We start from the raw sequence: 23,757 nt of genomic DNA, 5'->3' as shown, positions 1-23,757 counted from the left end.
ATTTGCACAATGGTTTTCCCATATATTATTATTCCAAGTATTATTCCAAACCTAGTAGCAGATTTCTAATACAAAGATACTGATACAGAGAACTGTCTCTTTCTTTCCTTTTCTTCACTTCTCTTCACAGAAATACTGTTTGTTACCCCCTCAAAAGATTTTCATTTATAGAGAAGCAGGTATATGTGTGGCATGATCTCACCAAGTAAGGGATTTACTTGGTGTATTCTTATTCCAGAAAGAAATATATTTTTCCAGTCCATTATCTTTATAAATCAAAGCGAATGGTGGCAGTGAGTTTTTCTACATTGATCCAATAAGTAAAATGGCAGGCAAATATAGCAGAATAAGTGCTTCTTGGGAGCAGGAGAACTGGAAAAATCTAGTTTCTTGCAAAACTTTCTCATGAGGATTATCTCAGGTCTAATAACGTGACTGAGCTCATATTGCAACCTTTCCCTTCAACAGGAGGGACTAAAGGGATCTTTTCTGTATCTAGCTGCTTATGTTCACAATATTCTTAATGAAAGGATGTCTTGGAGAGCTTTACCACCCTGTCTCATTTGGTTTTAATTAACCAACATGATATGAAGGTCTGAGAAGGGAAACGACAGGCATATAGCCTATAAAACCAAGATTACAAGACTGTAAGACCAGGCTAACTTTCTGCTCTCTAAGGATTTAAGTATTCAAGACACTACATGGAATATTACAACGGTAGGCTTTAACGAATATAAAACTAGATTCATTGACATACTTGTGGCAAAAGTTAAACAGCACAGAAAACACCATTTTTATGCAACTACTAAGTTCCAGCAGAATGGTGTTTGTTATTTAATATGTGGTGCATACTTCTGAATGGCAAATCCACTTGAAATGCCATTTATTTGAATTTTTCCCAGTCTGTGTTCCATATACAGTTTTTATTATTCTAAATGCTTCTTGGACATGAATGCTTTATCTGAATTAGGATAATACGCATGCACACACACATACACATACATGTGCACACATAGCTATACAAATTAGGATGGGATATCAATTGTTCTCTCCTGGTGGATGGCAAAAGATCATGGGTTGTGACTATACATTCTGGCAGTAAAGATTAAAGTGCACCCTGCAAATGTGACAGCCTAGATGCTTTTCAGCACTGTTTGTGCTTTAGAGAAAAATGTGGCTTAGGGAAGAGCTGCAGAGGCAGGTTCAGGTTCTCCTCTCCCATCTGCTCCAGGGGTATCTAGGAGTATTGTCACTAGTAATGAAACAAAAAATACATTTATGTGGTTTTACAGGCATGTTATACATAACTTTGCCAATTTTCATAAAAAAAGAAAAGCCATTTGTTCAAAGCACCAGAGCTTATAAAGATGGTGAAATGTCAAACTAAATCAAATCTGAGTTCCATGCATGGTAGTAAAATCATATATTACCAGCAAGTTTCCTGAATAAAATCATGGTGTATAGTCTCATATACATACAAAAATGGTTAAAGATAAAAAGAATTACAAATGTCATGGCAAATGCCTATTGTGTCCACAGTTGGCAATATCTTTTCATGTGTCATTACCCATTAGTAACAAAACAAAACACACAAAAAAAAGAAAGAAAAAAAAAAGACATTGAGATCAAGCAATGATGTGTGAGCCAATGCAGGCAGGACACAGGAACAACCACAAAACCATGGATTAAGAGCAAAGAACAAATTTAATCTCAACACCTCATGGATCAGGGAACCTCTGAAGCAGCACCTGGGCAGAGGCAGGCAAGCAGGGGACGCAGGCACCGCGCAGCGAGAGTCCTTATTAGCAAGACAGTCCTTGTTAGCAAGGGAGTGAGAGAGCAAGAGAGCTCCCACTTGCTGTTTGGGCCTGTATTTCAAGGATTCTGGCAGGCAGAGTTTTCCGCTGTGCTTTGATCTCTTCAACAGCAAGGCAGGAATCTCAGGCGTGTTTGATAAGGTGCCCCTGAGTCCATCCCAGGCCTGTGTTATCTAAGTGCAGATGTCCTACTTGTTGAGCACACAAAACTAAGCAACAATTAGTGTGATATATGTGTTTTCCAGCACCCCACATGCGAGTCACTTGAGCGTATTTACAGTCCTCCTCACCAGTCTTCCGTTACTTTCCCACAAATAATAACCTCTAGCAAAACAGAAAGATCTAGGTCTGAACTCTCCTGAAGTTTATGGCACATGTAACGAGAGGTTTCAGTTCATTCCATTAAAATATCAAATCAGGAATCACCTGAAATTTCATATCATGTCAGATTTCCCCAGAAATTCTTGATGTCAAATTCTATGTTATTATTTTTTTTTCCTTTTCCCCATAGAGAAGGATCTTATTTCATATGCTTCATATGGAAAGTAAAACCATTATAAAAGAAGCTCTATAGAACTTTCTTAATGTTTAGAGTTTTGAAAAACAGGAAACAAAGCTAAATAAATGGAAATTTTTATATTTTGCAAAAACACTTGCTGAGTGTTGTCATTGTCATACTGTTTCCTGGTCTAATGAGAACTGATGGATCTTAAAACGAGAGGGAAAAATAATTGCCTCAGAACCACTAAGGTCATAATTACATTTCCTTCAGTTTCCAGGAAGCAGTCCTGAGAAATAGCAAAACAGAAAACCCCGCAAAACCAATCAAAATTCTCATTTCACAGAATGACTCCTAAAATATCTATATGAAATTGGATATTCTGAAGAGCACTTGGGCTACACAAAACCAAAGATGCAGCTGTTGTTATGATTAAGCTCATTGAGTCAGCTGAGTCTCAAACTTCTGTCCTCTCACTTTTTTGATATATATCTCCATTTTGACCTATACCAGGGTTGCCACCCAAGATAGGATGCCATCAAGAAAATATAATATTTATTCAGGCAATAAACTATTTAATGCCAACTTGCTCTCTAGCTCCATCACTTTTCCGTATTGCTGGGAAAATCATATTCCTGGCTCATTGAGTTGCCCACATCAACCTGCTTCATGATAATTTCCACTGAATCTCACCTCTCATATACAATGTGATTACAAAACATCTATATTTTAAATGCATATATGTTATATAATAAATACATTAACATGTGCTTTATATAACAGTATTAAAGTCAATAATCAGCAGTTGACTGATTTCAGTCAACTAGTCTTGATGCTTTAAGGTATACATTTTAGCTGAAAGATATTGCTTATGAAATTGTGATGAAATTTCATCAATATTCTTGGTAAAAACCAGAAAAATAAAAATCTAATTTTTAAATTTTTTAAGAATATATTTTTCTTTAAAATATATAGAAGTTGACTCCTCAGATAGATTTAAAAACTCAGACAAAAATAAATATTTTGTTTCAGATAGAAATACATGTGTTCCTTGATATAAACTTATGGGAGTATGGAGCAATGACATATTTTGTTTAAAATTTAGCAATTGTGGGGTTTTTTCATATTTCAAGACTGCCCTTTCTAATATCAATTATTTTCATAGCTCTGCATGGAGTATACCTCTTTTAGATGTCCACTGTTCATTCAGTATTAATATTGATTATGAATTAATATTTAATGTGAATTTTACTCAATGTTATTTATCAACATATTTAGTTTTATATTGTTAGTTCTTGTTCCTTTTTGCTTATTCAGTCCAAGGATAGTTCAAATTTAAGGATAGGTTTGCTTTTAGTGAGGCAACAACATTCAGAATCACTTTGAACATGGAGCTTTATATCTTGATTTTAAAGTGGAAACAGTTTAAACATTAATATTCCTCAACTTTATACCACAACATTAATATAAATATATCCTATAATAAGCATGGAGAAAATATAATCATCAGATACCAGTAAACAACGAGCAAGGGCAAATGTATGTATTTAACAGAAACTGCATTTATCTTGCAATCAGTCAGCTTAGAAACTCTTGGAGTTGAGGTAATGTGTCTGTGTGAATCCAAACCTGCACACCAGAACATTCACCTATGCTGTCTAAAAGCATCTGCAGACATCCTCTGCAGACAGCGGAAGTTTATCTGTATTTTTGCTACTGTAAACATCAACCCTGGCCCGTAGATCCCTCTCACTTTCTGAGACACACGTCCAGTCTCTCCCTCTGGTAGGCCACTTACCTCTTCTCTGAGCGGGTTCTGAAGCACCTCCTGGCAAGATGGAAAGAGCTACCAGGAAAAATTTGTAAATCCCACTCATAGTTTGCCAGAGTGTACAGGGCTGGTTTAGGTGGGTAAAGCTTTTCAGCTTCAGGTCCTGTATCCCAATTTGGTGATTAGCTCCTGTGGGCCATGGCTCACCCTATGCCGCTCATTTGTGTAAAAGAGGCCATGCCACCCTTCTATGCCCCACTTCCGTGGCCCCCCTTCCCTTACCCTGTGGCTGTAGAGCTGCAGTGGCTGGACTGGATGTTCTGCTTATTCTCCAGTGAAGAAGGTTAAGGACCGTATCACAGGTGTCCTGAGGCACACACCCCTGGTTCACAGGCCTCCATTTAGACCATCCTGAAGTAAAATTGCAGATATTCTAACCTACACTGTTTCTAGACTTTCCTTTTAGCACCTTATTATAAGAGTTAAATCCTTTGGTGTCCATTATCCACAGCAAACCTGACCGTTTGCACAGTGTGAAAACCACTGAAGAGACTGATGACAAGTACAAAGGTTTTATTTTGACATGCAGGAAAGTAGGGAAGAGCTCGCCTGGACTAAGACTCCAGAAGAATGTGCCACATCCAACTGCTACTAGTAACATGAAAATGATTGTCCAAGGCAACTAAACAAAACGTTATAAAGAAAGAATTGTATACTTGATTTTTTTCTTTTTCAGAACAACACAAGAAAGAAAAAATGACGGAAACTGGTGAATATTCTCCCCTTTTTATCTTACTTTTCAACTACCCTACTGTTTTAAATTAATTCATGTCAGAAATCAATATTTGCTATTTCTTTGTTTGTTTTTACAGCCAAAACAGCAAAAAAAGAAGTAAAAGTACATGGTAAGAGCTGTGAAAGACAGTAAGTTTTAAAGTCTCATTTATCTGGTTTTAAGTTAAGACAGGATTAGGCAAAGGGATCAAAAAAGTGAAGCCAGAAATAAAGATTTTCTGGTTTAATCAAAGTTACTTAAGCAAATGAAAGGCTGTGGAGCAGCCATGCAACCATTTGGTCTTTTGGAACTCAGATCTGGTCAACTCTTGCTGAGAAGAACGAGAGTGATAATTTTTTATTTCAGCCGTCAACAGTTTTATTTTTTTCAAGCAGGAAGGGGGCCTGCTTGGAAGGTACAGTAGATGAATGGAGAATAAAACACAAAATAAGAGCTTCAGAGTGTGACAGGGAAGAAAAATGTAGGTTTTTTGGTTTTATTCCAAGCACCCATGCCCATGTATTTTATTGTTGTAGCTAGTGTTCTTATTACTGACTGGAATCTACTTCTCCAGTTTATCCTAATTTGGGAGAGCATAAAGATTTTAACTTCTTTTACAGCCAAGGTTGATGACTCATTCGTCAGATGACTGTATTTTCTGAGATATAAATTCTGAGCAAAAAATACCTATGGTAGACAGTCAATTTAGAGAAAAATGAAACTGTCCTTTTCTATAGCATGAAAACCTGTCACAGTGTTCAGACTGGAGGTGTGAATAATGGATAAAGAGAAATGTGGTAGTTCAATCAACTTGGATTTAGTTAATCCAATTATGAAAAATAATAAACAAATTGAAATTAAAATAATATACAATCAAGTAAGATTTTTGAGAATGGATCTTCCCCTGTATCACTACTAGAAGAGTTTTGTGCTTTGATTTTAAAAAAAAAAATAAAATTAAAAATCCTTAACTTCCCCAAAGTACCAAAATTACTAAAAGATTTCTATCACACACCCTCTACCTATATTTGATATGTGCCTATCTTGAAACCTGTTTTTACTCCTTCTCTAATCCTCATTACTTGAAAATAGTGGAACTATTGAAGCTCCATATTTACCTTCCATTTTGACCTTGTTTCCCATTGCTTTTAATCTGCAGGTCAATTAGTCATCTGCCATGAGACTATCCAAACAAGCAACATGTGTGTGTTTCAGTTTTCCTCTACATAAAAAAGAATGGCTGCTCTGCATAGATAGGCAGTATATTGATCAAGGGAAGAGGTGTTAGGGTCAACCTTGATTTATTTATTCTTTGGCAAAAGTTGTTTACTGGAATGTTTTCTTTTGTTTTACAGCATCCGTTGAAACTCCAAAGTCAAAAGGTGGGTAACTATTTGTTTGTAAAATTGAAATAGAAAAATGCTGTTGTTGGCTACTGCTAATGAAAAAGCTTCTCATGACAAAACTGCTAAAAAGTATGACTTGCATAAAACAAGGTGGACCTTTTAAATTATAATGGCTCCTTTCTTGCAGCACCTCAAAGCACCTCTAGAAAACAGGTGTCTTTTCCCCAAGTTGTCCATAGACTAACAAACTGTAAGCCTCCAACTATATCAAATTCAGTTTCTAACCCTAACTCAAACCATAAGCTTTTTGGTTAATTCTCCATTCTGCCTTTCACAATCTTTTATAGAGACATGACACAAAGAGTAATATTCCCCTTTTTGCTAGTCCAGCTGTGGCACAAGTCCAGTGACTGAGCAGTTGTTTTCTTTACCGTGTCTGGGAAGTTTTACAGGCAGGTTCAGTGAAACTGTTTTTTCCTTCCTTTCATACAAGAATTGCATGTGAGAAGGTGAGAGGTGTGAGAGCACCAGTGGTTGCTCCTCTCCTGAAGGCACAGGGAATTGGGACTAGTGAGAAATCTCAAGGGCTTAAGTTCAAGCCGAGCAAATACTTAATTGTTCGTGTCAGCATCTGACTTTTTACGTATATACAATGCAAGATACTAGCTCCAAATTGCCTTCAAGAACATTACACATGCCAGTTTTATTGTAGGCGCAAATGGAAAATGGGATGGCAAATTACAAGCTGCATTTCACTCTCAGTCCAGGTTTATTCATGTAATAGCCACCTTGCTTTACGTTCCCTTTCAAACAAATGGAACTGCATGCATCAGCTGCTCAGATTCATGGTCTCTGAGCTCTCCACCACAAGTCAAAAGCAGGGAAATGAGAATTTCCAGTTTTAAATGTTCAGATGTCTCCTTTTACTTTAGAGTTCATCTCCAAAGCCTTATTCGCCAGCAAATACTGACACAAGTAGTCAGGCTAAATTGCAAGGCAGTAGAGTGCTTTCCTGGAGCTTGAGAAAGGGTTGCAGAACTGCAGCTGTACAGATTAATGTAAGGAAATCAAAGCTGATACATTATTTCCTTTATTAGATGTTTTTAAGTTCCCTGCTTCATGGGCTAAATTCATAATGCTGTCATTGCTCTGCAGCTAATTGTATTGAGCAAAACAGAAACCAGAGTGATTTAGGCATTTGTTCTCTTTATACTCCCACCAGACAAAACAGAGAAACTAAAGGGGGAAAAAAAAGTATGTTGAGTTAAGCTTTTGCATTTTTAGCAAATTCTAGAGAACCAAAGCTGAAAATAAAGGTAGTCTTGCTGCACTGGGTGATTGAATAAAGCTTTCCCATATTGCTTGAAGCCTCGGAGCAATCTTTTTGTTACATTCTTATTTCTTCTCTAATGCTATATTATGCATATGAAGTCAACATTTCAACATCTGTGAACCCATTTTTGCCAAGACTGTGCCCATCAGGGTCTGAAAAGATGCAAAGCAGTTGTTTCTTGCAGAATTAAATCTCTTTCTGCAAACTTGAGGTTTTATTTGGCTGCTACTGGGAAATGTTGTCATATACCTTTTGAAATTGTTATTTCCACTGACTATATTTACCCTTTTATTTAAAGTTATTCTGTTTAGGTCAGTTGTAAAGTTTACAAATGGAATTATCAGGATTTTTGAAAAAATAGATTTTACCTCTATGCTTTATTGCTGTGAGTAGCCTCAAGTCTTTCTAGTGAATATCATATTTCATATTTATTTAGATAAGAAGCAAATATTTGTGTATGTAATAGGTCTTCATCATGTCTCAGTTATTTTTCAGCATGGGAGTGAACCCTTCCATATGAGTTATTGAATTAAAGCGTACTTGAAAAGATTTTATAGGGTGTTTACAGTTCATTAAGGATAAATAGAAATTGCATGTTCCTATTACATAAAACAAGAATCACTCTGTGTTGTCAAAAGAGCCGTTTCACAACTGAAAATGTTGGTCTCAGACATCTTAGTTTTACCATAGAATGGTGAACCTGAAATTATTCCCTAGTATTTAAGTAAATACAATTATGTTTTAGTCAGTCACCAGTCCTCATTAAAAAGAAGTAGGTGATGTTAGCTCTGGAGCAACTGATAATTTCTGAAAAATTACTTGTTAACAAGTGATCTAAATTTAACTTTATGTTGCTAATTTTGAAACTGAAACATAGCCTGTACTCCAGAGGAAAAATGATATTTCTAGTAAAATGTTAGTTGTTCCTTTTGCCTCTTGGTAAGAATCACAAAAGAATGCAGTTATTTTCTTCTAAATATATTTTTTCACAATGACAGAAAAATTCTAGTAGACTTTAATAGCTATACCTTTCACTAAGTCTGAATAAAATAATTGCTTTTCAATCTGTATTTGTTTGTTCTTTATTTACTTATTTCCCATTTTCCTGCTATTAATCCATTTAGACTTAGCAGCTCTCTAGGTGCAATGTGGTTTCCAATATTCTGTAGCTGCTGGCAAGTTTTAAAATTTTTAAGAATATTAATGGAAGGCAAACAGTCCTGTTCTGAAAACAAGAGAGTCTTTTGATGAAATTCTTGTCTTTGATAATTAAAAAAATTAATCTTCTGGCATAGAAGGAGGTCTGTTCCATTCCCACTAGCTTGTACTTCTGATAAACTATCTAGCTCATATGAATTTTTGTTGCATTTTCTCAGAAAAGGTTCTGTAATGCCTCTATAGCAGGGAATTTTTTCATTTCTCCATGTAACAGATAGGTTCCTAAATCATAATAGACACTTCTTAGGTTCATGTTTTCTTGGTATTAGTGATGTCCTGCCTCTCTGACCTCAGGGTTCAGTGAGTGAAGTGTTTGTTGTCTCAAGTCAGAGTGATTTCTTTTATCTTTCCTTCACACTGAGCAAACGTCTCAAAATAGCTTTAAAATCAGTGACATTTTGGAATGTATATTTCTAGTGTGGATGCTAGTTATGCAACCTGACTCTTTTGGGATAAAAATATTCTGACAAATTTGATTGTAGCCTACAACAATTGACACTGCAGAAATATTTGACTGATGAATTGCTCTCCTGGCTACTTGCAGCACAAAACAGCGTCTGCTAGGTTGTCTGTCATCTGATTCTGAAGAGCTCATGATGGAACCAGAGAAACAATTATCATAGAAATCACCCATCGGATCCAAATTATGCCAAGTGTTCAAGATTTTTGCTGAGGAATGAAAAAATATAAATTGGAGTCCAGATTCCATTTACTTAATCTACTGTTTTCAACTGTAACTTACTGAAAATATGGATCCCTGACAAATTCTTACTTTTTCCTTTATTTGCATTCATTTTATTTTGTATTATTTCAGGCAGAGGATTTTGGTGGTTTTGGTTTGGTTTTCTTGAGGTTTTTATTTGGTTTTCTTTTTTTAAAAAAAGAAAAGAAGAACTGGTGTTCTTCTGCTGAGGAAAAAATTTATAATGCATTATAATACATCCATGTTACTTAAGTCATACGGCTAAAGGATCAGCTTTTCAAATCAGGAACACCTGCTATAGAACCATTTTTCACAGAGATCATTTTTCAGGCTGCCACTCAGATGCGGCAAGAACTTTGAAAATGCTCAGTGGAAGGCATGAAATCTTGAGCTACTCGGAAAACTTGTCGCTGTTCTAATAGAAGCAAAACAAATCTTCTTTGGAATCTTATTCCAAATACTGAGACTCTATGTGCAGGCTTTCTGTTTATACAGACTGCTACCTTGATGATGAAAGACCTTTCAGCGTTAGCAAATTATTTCACATCTCCCTCCTCAAAAAACAAAGGGAATAATACAATGTCCTGTTTGTCCTTCCAAATAGTACGCTGCTGTGTCCAGATGATGCTGCTTGGCAGTTCCCAAAAGTTACTAGAGCTCTGATCTGTCTCAGCAAGTTGTTCCTTACACTCGTTCACAGAAACAACGTAGAATTACTGAACGCACTGATAACCAGAATACTATTAATAGTACTAGTTGTTATTTTAAAATAGCAGCCTCAATGCTTCTCAGGGATGGCTGGTTCCTTCATCATAACTGCACTCATGGTCTACCACTGCCACATGAATTTGATGACTCTAAATACCTGATTTTCTTAGAAAGCTGTATTGCTCTTCTAGTCTGCAGTTCAGTATCCAGAAAATACATTTAATTTTTCTTCCATCAGTATTCTGATTTTCAGAAATTGAACAAACAAAAACTGCTTTAGTTCTAGCTAAGAAGGATAAACATGCTTTGGAGAAAACAACAGTTCTCAAGAGTTCATTTCACCCTCATCATATCTGCTTTTGCAGATTTAGATGCTAAAAATATATTTTTGGAATGCATACAGGACTGGTTTCTGGTGCTCCTTTTCATATCCTTTTTTCCATATTAAAATAAACTTATTCTTCAAGATATTGACCTTTCCAGTGAGATTTTTAGAAACACTGTGATACTGGTTTGTTCAGTGGCAGGATACAATGCCCAGATTTATCTAGGCATGTAGATATCTAGTTTATTGCTGACGTAAGTAGCCCTGCTGATCTGGGTCTGAGTAACATGGATGTCAATAGCACAGATCTGCAATAAATATGAAGAGACTTTGCTCCTATTTGGCTTTCTCCATGTCCAGCAACACCAGTACAAAGTTAGGTACATGGATAGAAATGGAGTACTGACTTCTTTTTTTTTTTTTTTTTTTTTTTTTCTGTGGATCCAATCATTCATCCTTTCAGCCTAGACTTGATTTATGGGCAAACTGAAGATTATCTTCAATAAAATAAGTTACCTGAGGTAACAGAGGTGCTATATTTCCCTGTTTTCATGGAGCTTGCACACAAACACCCACTCAACCCACAACATTCTGGTAGAAATAAGAGTAAGTGGGAAGGGAGTGATTGATGTGTGTGAGTGGGTCCATCCCATTCAATGCAAAGTAGTTCATCTGTCCGAACCCGACATTTCACTGAATCTCAGGAACGGTTTCCTGCTGGGAAGAGAAGATCCTGCTGTTGACCTCCAGCCTACTTGCAAACATTGCAGACAGGCCATAGCTTACTAACTCAGCTGGCCTTCTTGGGCCATCATGCGCAGCAGCTTCAGTAGGCTTCTCTGCTGCCTGGGCTGCAAACTCAGCCCCAGTGGGGGCCACTAGGACATTCCTCCAAAAGCAGCAAACGCACATGGAGGCACTTTGTAGGTGCTTTGAATTCCCTGAATTTCTCAGAATAAGTAATAATAACAGAACATGACCCGCAGCATTTACCTTGGCTGCAAAAGTCAAGGCCTTAATTTACAACTGTGACAAAGGACTGTATTGAAAATATTTCTGTGCTTGACAGGTTGAAATAACAAGCTGAGGGGATGTTATGTGCTGATAAATAACTCGGTAGCTGCAAAGACATTTCTATACTTATCAGTCATTTGATGTAAATTAATTTTCACCATCCACTTTACATCCTGCCATTTATGCTGATTGTTTATTCTTTGCACAAGTTTTAAAGTAGACAATGACAGTGAAGCTTATTTTCTTAATGACTTATTTTTTGTCTCAAACAGTGTAAGAGGATACATTTTAAACTAAAGGAATGCTTCTCGTTCAGCATAATATTTATAAATTATGGCTGCAAAAGCTTGGGTTTACAAAAGTGAAGTGATGGCAGTGCAATTTATGGCTAAACACGTATGTTTACATATTTGCAAATATTAAATCGTTTAAACCTTAGTGTGGAGCCATGAACAAATTATCTCCATCCCTTGCCTCCCAAGCTCTGCAAATCAGTTTAGGAACTGTGCAAGCTAAAGCTTGGGAATGATCAGTTGGATATGTCCAGACATGCTGACCTGGGCTCTTACAGCTGCTTCCCCTGGTGTCGGTGAAGGTCCAGCAGCCCTGCTGCACGAGTGCTCACGTTCACTCCTCTCTCTTGCATGCGGAAACTGCAGTATTCACAGGGACCAAGTCAGGTGTCTCTAACATACAGTCTGACTGTGGCCCGCTGTCCTCAGTGAGACTAACTACTTGCTTAAATCGTGTGGAGGTATTCTGCTGTGTCAGGGATGAATCTCCACCTTGGGAGTGGAGGTTTTTGCTGGACCAAAGAGAAAACCACACTCGCACAGGGAATTCTCACGTGCCTGGGCAAAGTAGGGACCTGCTTGCTTTGCTCTCTCCTCCATTATGTGATACGCACTGCAGTTTAGCCTCTGTTCCACCCAAGATCAAGAAGACAATGCAGCTATTTATTTTCTGAAAGAAAGAAGTTTCCTGTTTGCTTTTCCTCTTTTGTTTTTAAGATAGGTAAAGAATACTTATTATGTAGTCATATATCGGGGCGGGGGGTGGTGGTGAAATTTCTCGTGGTTGAAAATCTTTGAAATCATTTGGCTCAAAGTAATCTGTAAGCATTTAAGAAAAGCTTTATCTGTGAAGGAACATTTCTGACTAGAAATCTTACTTAAACCTTATCTTTGTTTTGCAGCAGTACCTGAAAAGAAGGAAGAAAAAGCAACAAAAGCAACAGAGCAAGGTAAAAAGAAAACAAAGCATGTTGGCATTACTCAGACAGCTGGATGACAGCAACCTTTAAATCCATTGCTCTGCTAGTACTTGCCAGGGATCTGCTGTATTTATCAGAGCAACAGGGAATTTTCACCAGGAAACTGACTTTGTTCCACTTCCACAAAACTGTAACCCCCACAAAAAGCTTCAGACGAACCCGCTGCCTGCTTCAGCTTAAAGGTCCTGTGCTGGGACTTTGTGTCCCACAGATCTTGCGAGAGGCTTCCTGCCCCTGTAGCCTGGCCAGGGATCAGCCTTTACTATTCTGTCTTACAGAGTGAGTTGCAATGAGGCGAAGGGGCAGAGACCCCCTAAAATCAACTGACCTGCCTGTCTTATATCCAAAATGAAACATTTGCCCCATGAAGAGCCATGAAGGTCCACTGCAGACAAACCCAAAAGCTTTTAAGAGCAGAACTTTTAGATGTTTTTAGCAAAAAGCTTAGGATTAGTATGGATGAGGCATAAATGGGAATGTCTGGGAGGGGGAACACCCGAAGAAAGGATACAAGAACTGCACATGTTGATGGCACATAGTTCAGCAGTCCACAAAGTCTACATGCAGTCTCCCAAGCCAACCAGAGCAGGAACACCAAGGGACAGTCTACACCCAGGCTAAAACAAAACTCAAGCCACTGAGTGATGATGGTGAACATAAAAAGAAAAGGATTGGACCCTCAAAGCACCTAGATCAAGATGTGCCTTTTCCCATTATATACACTTATATTTATTGTTATTGTTATTTTCACCATTACATCCTGGATATCTGCTTCTTGTACACTTATTAAAGGCAATCCATACTTTTTTAGGTTAGTATGGTAAGGAGCAAAGTAGTAAAACACTGGCGTAAAGACCCAAAACTTATCAGCCCTGTTTTCTTTTGTATGATATGCATCCTAATCTATTGCATTTTGTTACTGTCTACCAAGGTGATTTTTGTATTTACTACTGCTCAAATTGGAAATTACAGCCCTGATGATGAATTTAGCATTTTCAGTCTTACTATATGGCGGTTTTTCCAAACTTACCAGTAACATTTAGAATAAAGTATAAGACATATTTACCGATGTAGCTTTGGTCAGTTGGGCTATTATCCCTTTCTTTTCTCCAGTTTCTCAGCCTCAGCCTTACCCAGCATTACTCAAGTCAGAGCAGGCGCCCTGCAGCAGCTGTCAGCTGCTAGTTAGTTGTCATGGAAGATGTTATAATTAGGTGGGCCTTGGCCTAGATTTCAGTCATTGTTAGTCTGGGTATCTCCACACCCTTTTCCATTGCTGTACAAGTGCTTCCCCAGCCATCTGCACTGCTTCCCCTCTGTTTGGCTCTCTCTTGGAGCAATGAGGTGGTGTTTGCAGTAAGACTTGTCCCTTCTACAATGTACCACCATTAGATGGGACTTCCTCTGCAAAATATTTTAACTGTGCCATAAAAAGCACAGACTGAGTGGTACAAACCATAGTTTCACATGGTTGGCATTGAGCAGGGATTTCTAAAGCATCAGTTGTGATACCCAGGGAGCTCAAAAGGGGGACAAACTATTTCCCGTGACAGCAGTCGGCACCAGCAGTGCTATATCCCTATGCCAACAGCCATCTCCTTCCTGCAAGTCAAAGGAATAAAAGCAACATGTAATGTCTGTCGCAACTACTTCTGCAGCTACTTCCAAGCACTGGCAGCTGCTCAGTTCCTCTGCTGCACAGACGTGAACATAAACACTTTCAGACAGTACTTGCTTCTGCTTCTTATTTCTACACCCTATTTGTACGGAGCTACTGCCAAGTCATTGAGCACTCAAAGACAAATGAACCAAGAAGACTTTCAGGAAGTTTTTGGAATATTAGCATGTACTGATATTTCTCATGGAAGAGTGGAATATAAGATGATAGAAGTATCTCTGAGTTATGTTTTAAGTTAAGAGAAAACTGTACTGATTCACTGATTCCAGGTATCTGAAAGACCTGAGGAAAAGTGAGGAGTCTTTATCAGAAAAGTATGAATGCACCAGGAAATAGTTTTTAAACTGAAAGGGATTTTAGCCTTTTAGACTGAGAAATGAAACAATTTACTCTGCTAGCTATTGTACACCAGGGTACATACCAAAAAGTACAGGGATTCAGACCTGGTTGAAGTTACGATTTGCAATTTAAGAGAAACACTAAATATAAGGAGACTTGCAGGAAAATCCGGAGTGTTTGCCACACTATTTGTTAGCAACCAGGACATTGCTTCATTGTTTCAAACCTGAAGGTTCCAGTGATCAAACATGCTATGGCAGCTTTGACCTCAAATGCCTATGGTCTGGAAGTAGGCTAAAAGGTTGTAGCAACATTTCAGTTCACTGATCTTTTATTAGTAGTAAAACAAAGTTGCACGTAAGATTTTTAACTGTTAAAAGAAGAGCAAGAAGGCAGAGAACTGCCAGAAGTGTCTAGAAAAAGTGCTTTAACTCTTTGCCCTATTTGTTTGAAAAATTACATGAGCAAGTGACAGACGGTTGCCAGGGAGTTACTGCCTGTTATTAAGGCCGCTGAGAATTAATGCTTAAAAGAAAAGAGGAAAAGGTAAATATTTTTTCTTGTGATGTCAAATAGTACTAAGAAAGGAGTTAATTACCATCAGTTAAAGCAGGTCATATGAGACTGGATTTTTTTATGCTCTTGTTGCACGTCTGCAAGGTACTAGGTGGGAAACATGAACGTTTTTCCCATACACTGTCAAGCAACAATGGAGTGGAAATCACTTCTGAGATATATTTAAGTACTTAGGGACAATATATATTTAAATACATTTTTATTAGCTGATTGTATTAAAAATAATTTCCAATGCTAGCATGTATTCTAATATTCTGTTTTCTTTTCACTTTTTCTTCCCTTCTCTTTCCTCAGATAAACCAAAGATGAAACAAGGAAGTAAGCTATAGTTTTACATATATATATAACTGATAACTCCCTATAACTGGTAAAGCAATATCAGATTTATAAATGAAATAAAAAATGAATAAAGGCTCCTGCTGCTAGTCAGAATTGCAAATTTTGGTTGATAAGACAGACTAGAACTGATACAACAAAGCTGATGATGGTAATAATGGATGTGTTGAGAAGTTCTAATCTGTTTAAGGTAAAGTTTCATCCCAAAGCTGTATATTCATCCTTGATAAAAGGAAGAGACTTGTGCAATGCCAGAACAAAAAAAAAAAAACAAAAACAAACAAACAAACAAAAAACCCCAAAACTATTTTTAAAGTTTATATTTCTTATTTTAAGCACAAAATTCTTCTCTCCACAGCTGCTAGGCTCACAACAGAGCTCAGTTATGTATTCTGGTGTCAATATAAGCTTAACGTGCAAATCAATACAGAGCAAGTAACACAAGGCTCTTGCCATGGGATTTGTGCTACAAGTTGTCATTTTTCCAAGTTATGGCAGACTGTCCAACAGACCTCAGTAAGTTCAGTCCTACAGAATATGGCCAGTGTTTATTTACACTTTAATTTCCCATTTCCAGGTCAGTCAGCTTTGGAGACCTTGGTTTCATCAGCCCAGACTGATGGTCTCACATTTTGTCTGAAACAGAATTCTTATTTTCTGTATGGTTCAAATTATTTTTTATGCCTTTTGCAGTGGACTGCCCTTCCTCGTACAGTATCCATCAAGGATGGTGTTGTCTAGCCATCTTCACTACTTGTCTGTAGGCAGAATAAAAAGGACTATTCATCTTCCTATTTGTCACTATTGTGTTGTGCTCTCAATCTGATACACACTTAGAAACGTTTCAATAAGGAGACTCTTGGACTTGCTCAGCAAGAATGTACAATCCCAGATGAGGGAAACAGGCCACAGACACTTCTGATGAGTCAAACTTTGCAAAGGGTCAGTTTTGTGCTTTCTTTTTAAGAAAGTTGAAAAACTATTCTTATTGCATATTAAATTGAGGCTTGCAAATTTTATAAGCTTCATAGTTAAATCGATAAAAACACATTTTGTGGACTGAACTCTCTGAATGGAGAATTCACCTGGAAACAACTCTTCCAATCACTCATTTTTTCATTCTTTCTTCTAATATAGTCTCTAATATGATCTGGATGCTTCATTCTCTCTTATGATTAAATCTCATAATTTCACTCAGTTATGGCTTCTGACTGCCACTTTATCCATCTGGATGCTTCTTTTACAGATCCTGGAAAAGAGAAAGCATTGAAATCTCCAGCTGCTACAAAAGATAAAGGTAACACAGCAGAATAAAATTGTCTAAAGCCCTAAGATCTATGTGCATCAAGAAAAAAAAGTCTTGTAATGTATTGGTCTTTTTGTTTTTATGGTATAGTTTAGTTAACAATTTATGAGCATAATACTATTTCAGCAAATTTATGATAAAACTTAATTGCTATTACCTTGATCAGAAGTGCGAGTCTTTGTAATATGGAGCATCTCTATGAAAACTTAGAAGTCGAAGCTCAGAATTTAGGAACACTTGTTAACATCTGGTATTACAAGCTGCAAAGTGAAACAAGTTTTGAGTGATCTCTGTTCTTTCATCACACTTAAGAAAATTTCATGGTTTCACTTTGTGAGCATGCTAAAACTGATGAAATACAGTTCTGTAATACACTTTTAATTGGTATCATGGCTCAGTTAGAAACTGCCAATTACTCAATCAATCATTATCCTAGAGGTATTAGATGTTAACCTTTTATCACTCTAGCTTAAAGATTAATAAATTATTTCTACAGAATCTGCTAAAGAAAAGGAAGGAAAGAATCCTACAACTTTAAAAGATAAAGGTAAGAATACACAATAGAATATAAAACTTGTGAAAACCACATAAAGTAGAATGAAGATCTTAATTTAAAAATAATTATTATAAATCTTTCCCATTATAAATCTTAACCAACCACCATTTCATTACTTACAATTTCTACAGGATTCATAGCATGAAAAAAGGGGGGAGAGGGACATAAATAGAATATGATGAGCCAATTAACATTCAGGAGTCTCAAAATTAATTAAATAAATATCACAGAACCACTTTGAGTAATGATTAAGAACTTTCCTAAGAACTTTCTCTCCAGAACAATGCAAAGTGTTTCACAGGAGCTAGTTAAAAAAGTCTGAACTGAACTCTTGCATAAATCTGTGGACATAATAGGACTAAAGTAAATTTATGAGCATATGAGTGGACAATGTGCTTTCTGGGCTCTGTAAAAACTATAGTTAAAAACTTCATCCAGTCAACCACCTGCAACATAACAGCTGATCTGAATCTCTTTCGTTCCTTATTTTTTATCACAGTTGTTATGTCTCTTTTAATTTGGTCAGAGTTGATGGTTAACTCAGCCGAATTTCCTTTCATCTGTTATTTTGCTGGATGCTTTTTACCCATCTTATTGCTTCCCTTCATTCTAGAGATAGCTGTATTTGAAAGGAGAAGTGATTTATGGATAAGTTTATTTGACATGTTCTTTAGGTTCTTCAGGAATAAAAAATCTACCATATGTATAGACACATTAATATTTATTCTAAATTATAGTCATTATATGCTATTTCAAAGAAAGATCTGAATGAAGAATTAACTGAAAGAACTGAATGGAGAATGAACTGAATAAAGTTCAAGCACTATGGAAAGATGGAAAGAAAATCTAAAACAAAATAACGAATAATCTTATAGCTAGACATATTTTCAAAATCCTGGATACTGTGTTCATTCACTCATGTTTAATTGGGCAATCACTAATTAATCATTTTTTTATAAACAAATTATAATAATCTGCAAATCCCGTGGTGGTTGCATTGTTCTTCTATGTGTGCTGCTGCTGCTGCATCTTTCTGTACCATCTTCCTAACCTGACCCAGCTTCACCCCTGGAGTAAGATGCAGGAGGAAGAGGCAAGGTGAATGTTGGCTTTAAGCCAACTTTATGTTTTTCTCCTTCTGGGACCAGCAGAAAAGTGGTCAGTCAAGAGCAGAAGTTTGAAAAGTCTTCAGTGAGTCCCTTTTTAAACCCCTAAAGATGAAAACCTGCTCCCTGGAAGGCAAGCAGGACTGGTGGTCTCGGTAGCCTTGGCTCAGAGGGTGGGGAGGTTAGTGCACCATGGAAAGCATCCTTCATTGATAGCTGCATCCAAAATTTATAAGAGTCAGAAATGCTGAACCTGCTTTAGGAGCTGCAAATCATAGGAAATCTCAGGGACTTCCTGCTATGTGGATGACAAAAAAAAAACCCTCATGGCCCGTGCCACCAAATCAACAAGGTCAAAGGCAGTGATTTGTGCCTGTGCCTGTACATCACAAATGTGCACACAGAGTGAAATGGTCAAGTTGGGGAGCTGTTGGCTCAGGCTTCCTATATAGTCCACACAGAGGCTCCTTCAAAGGGCTTCAGAGTCTTCGCACTTGAAGATATCCCTCGGTCCCCTGAAGAAGCCCACTTGCTGCTGTGAAGACCAGGATCCTAATTTAATTACCTGCCCCTGAATGGTGTGATTTCTCCAAAGGCTTCCACCACCTTGGAAACAAAGTTTTTCTGTTACAACTCACACTTAAAGCCAGACGGATAAGTGGGATCATTTCCTGGTACCCTGGCAGCCAGAAGGATGATCAGAGTCTTTAACTGCTTTTAACTAGCACTTTTCACTTTTTCTTTTTGAAAGTACCTTCTTTTAGCTTTATCTGGTTTTACTGAAGATTTGGTTAACTTTAATTTGGAATAAATGGCATATTTTTACCAGATGCTTAGGTGCTATATCCTGTCAGATGGAATGTAATTTGATCTACTCAGCATCCTGCAAGCTGTGATATTCTTTCACTTAAAGCACATACATTCATAAACCTATGAAATAACTTCCTCACTTCGGAAAAAATAATTTCCTCCTGATATTCCCTGATACATACACTTAAGAGGTCAAACGGCTATTGCATTAAAAAAATTAATTATATATTAGTTTTTTGTACACATAATATATGGTTTTCCTGTGCTTGCTGATCCTAAACACATGCTAAAATTAGGCTTCAGCCCCTCAGAGAAAACTGAATAATCTGTCTTCATGAAGTCTTGGATAAGACCCTAAGATTTTCAAATTCTGCACCTTTGCTTGCATTTTCCCCTTCTCCTTTACAGTTTCTCCCTTCTGTGAGGTGTCCACAGAGTGATCTATAGTAACTTCTACTGTTTCATTTGCTACTAACACTATTGCACCTTAAAAAATATACGATGGTCACTAGAGAGGATGTAATGACAGGTCAAGGTTGCATCCATTTTAGTTTTAATCCATCCAATTTTAGTCTTAATTTTTGAATATTTGTTGCATTTGCTTTTACATGTAGAAAGGCGGTCCTATCTTCTAACTCTCAAAAACTTAATTACCTCCCTACAGATTCTCTAAAAGGAAAAAATCCCAAGAATCCAGAGGAGTCAAAGGAAAAAGGTAAGTAAAGTAGTTAAGAAATTCAGAATTGAATATCAGAACAACTGTTCAATGCTACAAACAGGACTTGAAAGAATATACAAGGATGAAAACCAAACCCATCCTGGTTCTTGTTTAGATTATTTTATCCGTGATACCGTTTTTAGCATTTGTGCTGTACAGTTTCCCAGTAGGGTCCCTAGTAACTACCTGGGCTTCTTTTAAATGCAGAGGTTTGAATTTGCATCCTGGGGGAAATATTAAAATGTATTTTTATACCACCTTTTGATGTTAGTCTGTCAAAAACAAGTTATCTAACAGCCTTGGTGGGGACATTCCTGCAGGGAACTAGACTAAATCTTGTTCATATGGCTATGGCTCAATAGCGTGGTTGACTGAGGCTACTGACAGATGCAGGTGTTTGAGGGTGACTATTATGTCAGGGATTTTTCCTAATTTATTTGCAACATGGACACATGTATGTCTACTATTTTCAATTGCAGGAGGCTGGCCTGCTAGCTGTGCACACAGAGGTCACGGATTGTTTGATAGTGTCTGTTTGTTGCAAATGTGATGTGTATGGAATGCTAATGCAAAGAATTATAGGATTCATGGGGACTGATGACTTTCTGAAGAGTACTGAAACTCTGAAGAGTACTGAAAATTTCATGGAAACAGAATTTCAGGGCTAGAAGAACTGTGCATGGTTCCTGACCTATAAAGGCACATCTGAGGTCCAAATTGTAGCAAAGTCCCATTTTTTTGGAAGCTGGAGATATTCAGTGCGGTCCCAATAATGACTAGCACAATGCAGAGTACTGAATAGGTATACAGCAAAGTGATGTACTTCTGGGAAGAATGTATTATTCCTGGTGAAAGCTCCAGGGCAATGAAACCAGGGTACCACTTGGTGCTCAGGATTCTCCTCTTTGTCGCTGTTGTCGGTCCATGTATCTCACCTGGGCATGACAACAAGGTCATATTTTTCCTTTCTTTGTGTTTGGCCACCTTCTGGATTTTCTTTTGTCCTGCTTCTGTCTTGTCAGGTACAAGAAAAAGAGAATGAGAATATCAATGATTTTTCTCATCTCCTTTAATATTTTGTCATATACTGCAGAAAAATTAAAGATACAATTATGTTCTTGGACTATTCATTGTGACATAAAATATATGAATGTACGTTTGAAGGATGAGCACTGCTCTTATTTTATACCCAGCTTTTAAAAGGCTATATAATATATGCAGGGAGAAAAAACCTGTTCACAGGCAATACCCATATGGGCCTCTGATATTAAAAGAATAATGGAGTCCTAAATGAGTAACTGGTCCTTTTGTCACTCCTGAATAAAGAAAACTCCCACTTACCTTTATCAGCAGCCTCTGGCTTTCAAGACCAGTATTCCTAATATTTTAATTGCATCAGTGTGGATTAATTTTTCATTTGGGTTCAGCAAAAGAAAAACCCATTGATGCCAACTGCTCTACAGAACTGCTTTCGTCTTTCTAAGTTACTATTCTTCATTGCCTACTTGAGAGACAGCTTAAGAGTTTCCTCAAAATGCAAAACTAGTGACATATTGAAGGCATATTATTTTGCATATCCAAGTCTAAAAGGATGAATGAATGACCTCGTTGGTTCGTCCTGTTCTTTATTTCTGTGCTGTTAAATCGATTTAATTATCACATCTTTTCTGCTCTCTACATATCAAATTGTTTGACTTGCTTTCTTTCCAAGTGTCATCTTATTTCTCTAACCTGACTTGTGATAAATGTTAAATGTTTCTTTCTAGAGACTGGTAAAAGAAAAGATGTGAAGCCTCCAGCAGCCTTAAAGGAAAAGGGTAATGTCTTATCATTATGTGGTTGGGAAATAACCAGTTGTCCCCGTGAAAGAGTGTGCTGGTATCTCAGCGCAGTTTCAATATATTTTGAATTATAGGCTTTTGGTGAAAAGGAACTAAACCTAGCTTTTTCTCAATTCATAGATGTGATACATTGAAAGGAGCAGAGTTTGACACGACTCAGAAATAATAAAATCATAACCCTGATTGTGGTGTTCTTTAACTGCTGTCTGACCTGCACAGCTAATATTGCAGCTAGAATGCTGGTCTGTTCTGAGTGAATCAGTAACAGAGCTGTTACTGAATTTACACGACAGGCCAAAATGATAGGCTGCACAGGAATGAGTGCATGGTTTGAACTGCAGAAACTTTGCCAGCTAATTCAGTGGGAATTATTTTTGGTTTGCTTTCAAATCTTAAGTTGAGCCTCTTATTGAAGTAAACAGACATTCTAATTCTTAACATTTATCTCTTTTGCACATTTTGCTTATTCTGGTGTTATGCACGTTTGTTATAGTACTGATGGACATTGTGTATACTTATATTACTAACTTTCTGCTTCCATTTTTGTGTTTGATACCTTTTCCAGACTCTTCAAAAGGAAAAGAAATGAAAGTTTCAACTACATCTAAGGAAAAAGGTAACAATCCCAAGTTAAGCTGAGCCTTAGCATAAGATTCAGTTGAGAAAATAAATCTGTTGTGCAAGTATTCTCAAAAGAAATCCTATTTCTTCACTTCATCCATAAATATCCTTGATTGGCATCCTCTGTTGCTGGACTTTTTTTTTTTTTCATCTGGATGGTAAATGAGAGATACGTATGGGACATACAAGGAAGTTGTAGCAGTAGTACTTCATAGCCCCCAAAGTTATGAGGACTTGTTTCTTCTTTCTTAATTTTGCCTTATCTTTCTATTTAAATTTGTCATTTCAGATTGCATTTTACTTTTTTCTATAACACATTATTTGATTATGCTTTTCTCTCTCTTCTTACATTGAAATATCAGCACTAGCCACCAAATAAAGATTAATTATAATTTATAGTACATGACTTCTTAAATACTAGGCATTTTTAGGTAGTGGAAAAACTGTAATTGTAATTAATGAAGTACTTTCAGGTTTATTTATTCATATCAACTAAATTAAAACAAAACTTAGCTTTACTTTGACACTATTTGCATATTGATTAAATACCACTTGCTCATTAGAAAGCAGTCTCTCAGGTTAAATGTGTAAATAATTTAACATGGATAAGAATATGTAATAACTTGCTAACTAATAACAGTCTTCGAGCCATGGGAATATAGTAGTCAATCTTAAAAACTTCCAGTCAGTTTTGAAAACTACTTCAGATAATTGAATAATATTACTTCCTATCTTTAGATTTTCCTTAAGGGTCACTAGAAATAATGAGGCACTATTTTCTCTGACAAAGTTATGAAAGATAACATTTACAAGTTTTTAAGTGCATCTATTTCACATAGTGTATGTAGGTAGTATATATCAGAATTGTAGAAATCGGCTAACACTGCACAGTTGTATCATTGTGAAGCAGAGTGAAGGCTTAAGTCCTACAAAAGAGACCAGGGCTTAAATAGTCTGAAATTCTTTGAAGTAGTTGAAGTAGATGAACCTGGATTGTCAGTCCAAGGTCAAGGAAAAACAGGGATGCATTATTGTACCGTTTCTTTTAGTTCACTTGAGTCAATAGGGAGTACTGAAGTACTGGGGAC

The 23,757-nt window shown here is 36.9% G+C and overlaps 1 protein-coding gene across 1 annotated transcript in view; it reads left to right on the top strand.

Moving 5' to 3' along the window:
- Nucleotides 1-23,757, top strand: part of TRDN (triadin) — a 217,612-nt gene that overhangs the window by 137,930 nt on the left and 55,925 nt on the right. The window contains exons 18-27 of the mRNA XM_074151019.1: nt 4,824-4,856; nt 4,960-4,992; nt 6,218-6,244; nt 12,705-12,752; nt 15,670-15,693; nt 16,958-17,008; nt 17,514-17,564; nt 20,154-20,204; nt 21,974-22,024; nt 22,614-22,664. Of these exons, the coding sequence (XP_074007120.1) occupies nt 4,824-4,856; nt 4,960-4,992; nt 6,218-6,244; nt 12,705-12,752; nt 15,670-15,693; nt 16,958-17,008; nt 17,514-17,564; nt 20,154-20,204; nt 21,974-22,024; nt 22,614-22,664 (420 nt within the window). The remainder of the gene's footprint in view (nt 1-4,823; nt 4,857-4,959; nt 4,993-6,217; nt 6,245-12,704; nt 12,753-15,669; nt 15,694-16,957; nt 17,009-17,513; nt 17,565-20,153; nt 20,205-21,973; nt 22,025-22,613; nt 22,665-23,757) is intronic.

The sequence above is a fragment of the Numenius arquata genome, chromosome 7 (genome assembly GCF_964106895.1).
Source record: "Numenius arquata chromosome 7, bNumArq3.hap1.1, whole genome shotgun sequence".
Classification (NCBI taxonomy): domain Eukaryota; kingdom Metazoa; phylum Chordata; class Aves; order Charadriiformes; family Scolopacidae; genus Numenius; species Numenius arquata.
Note: the sequence above shows the minus strand (reverse complement) of the source record. Positions and strands in the feature narration are given on the sequence as shown.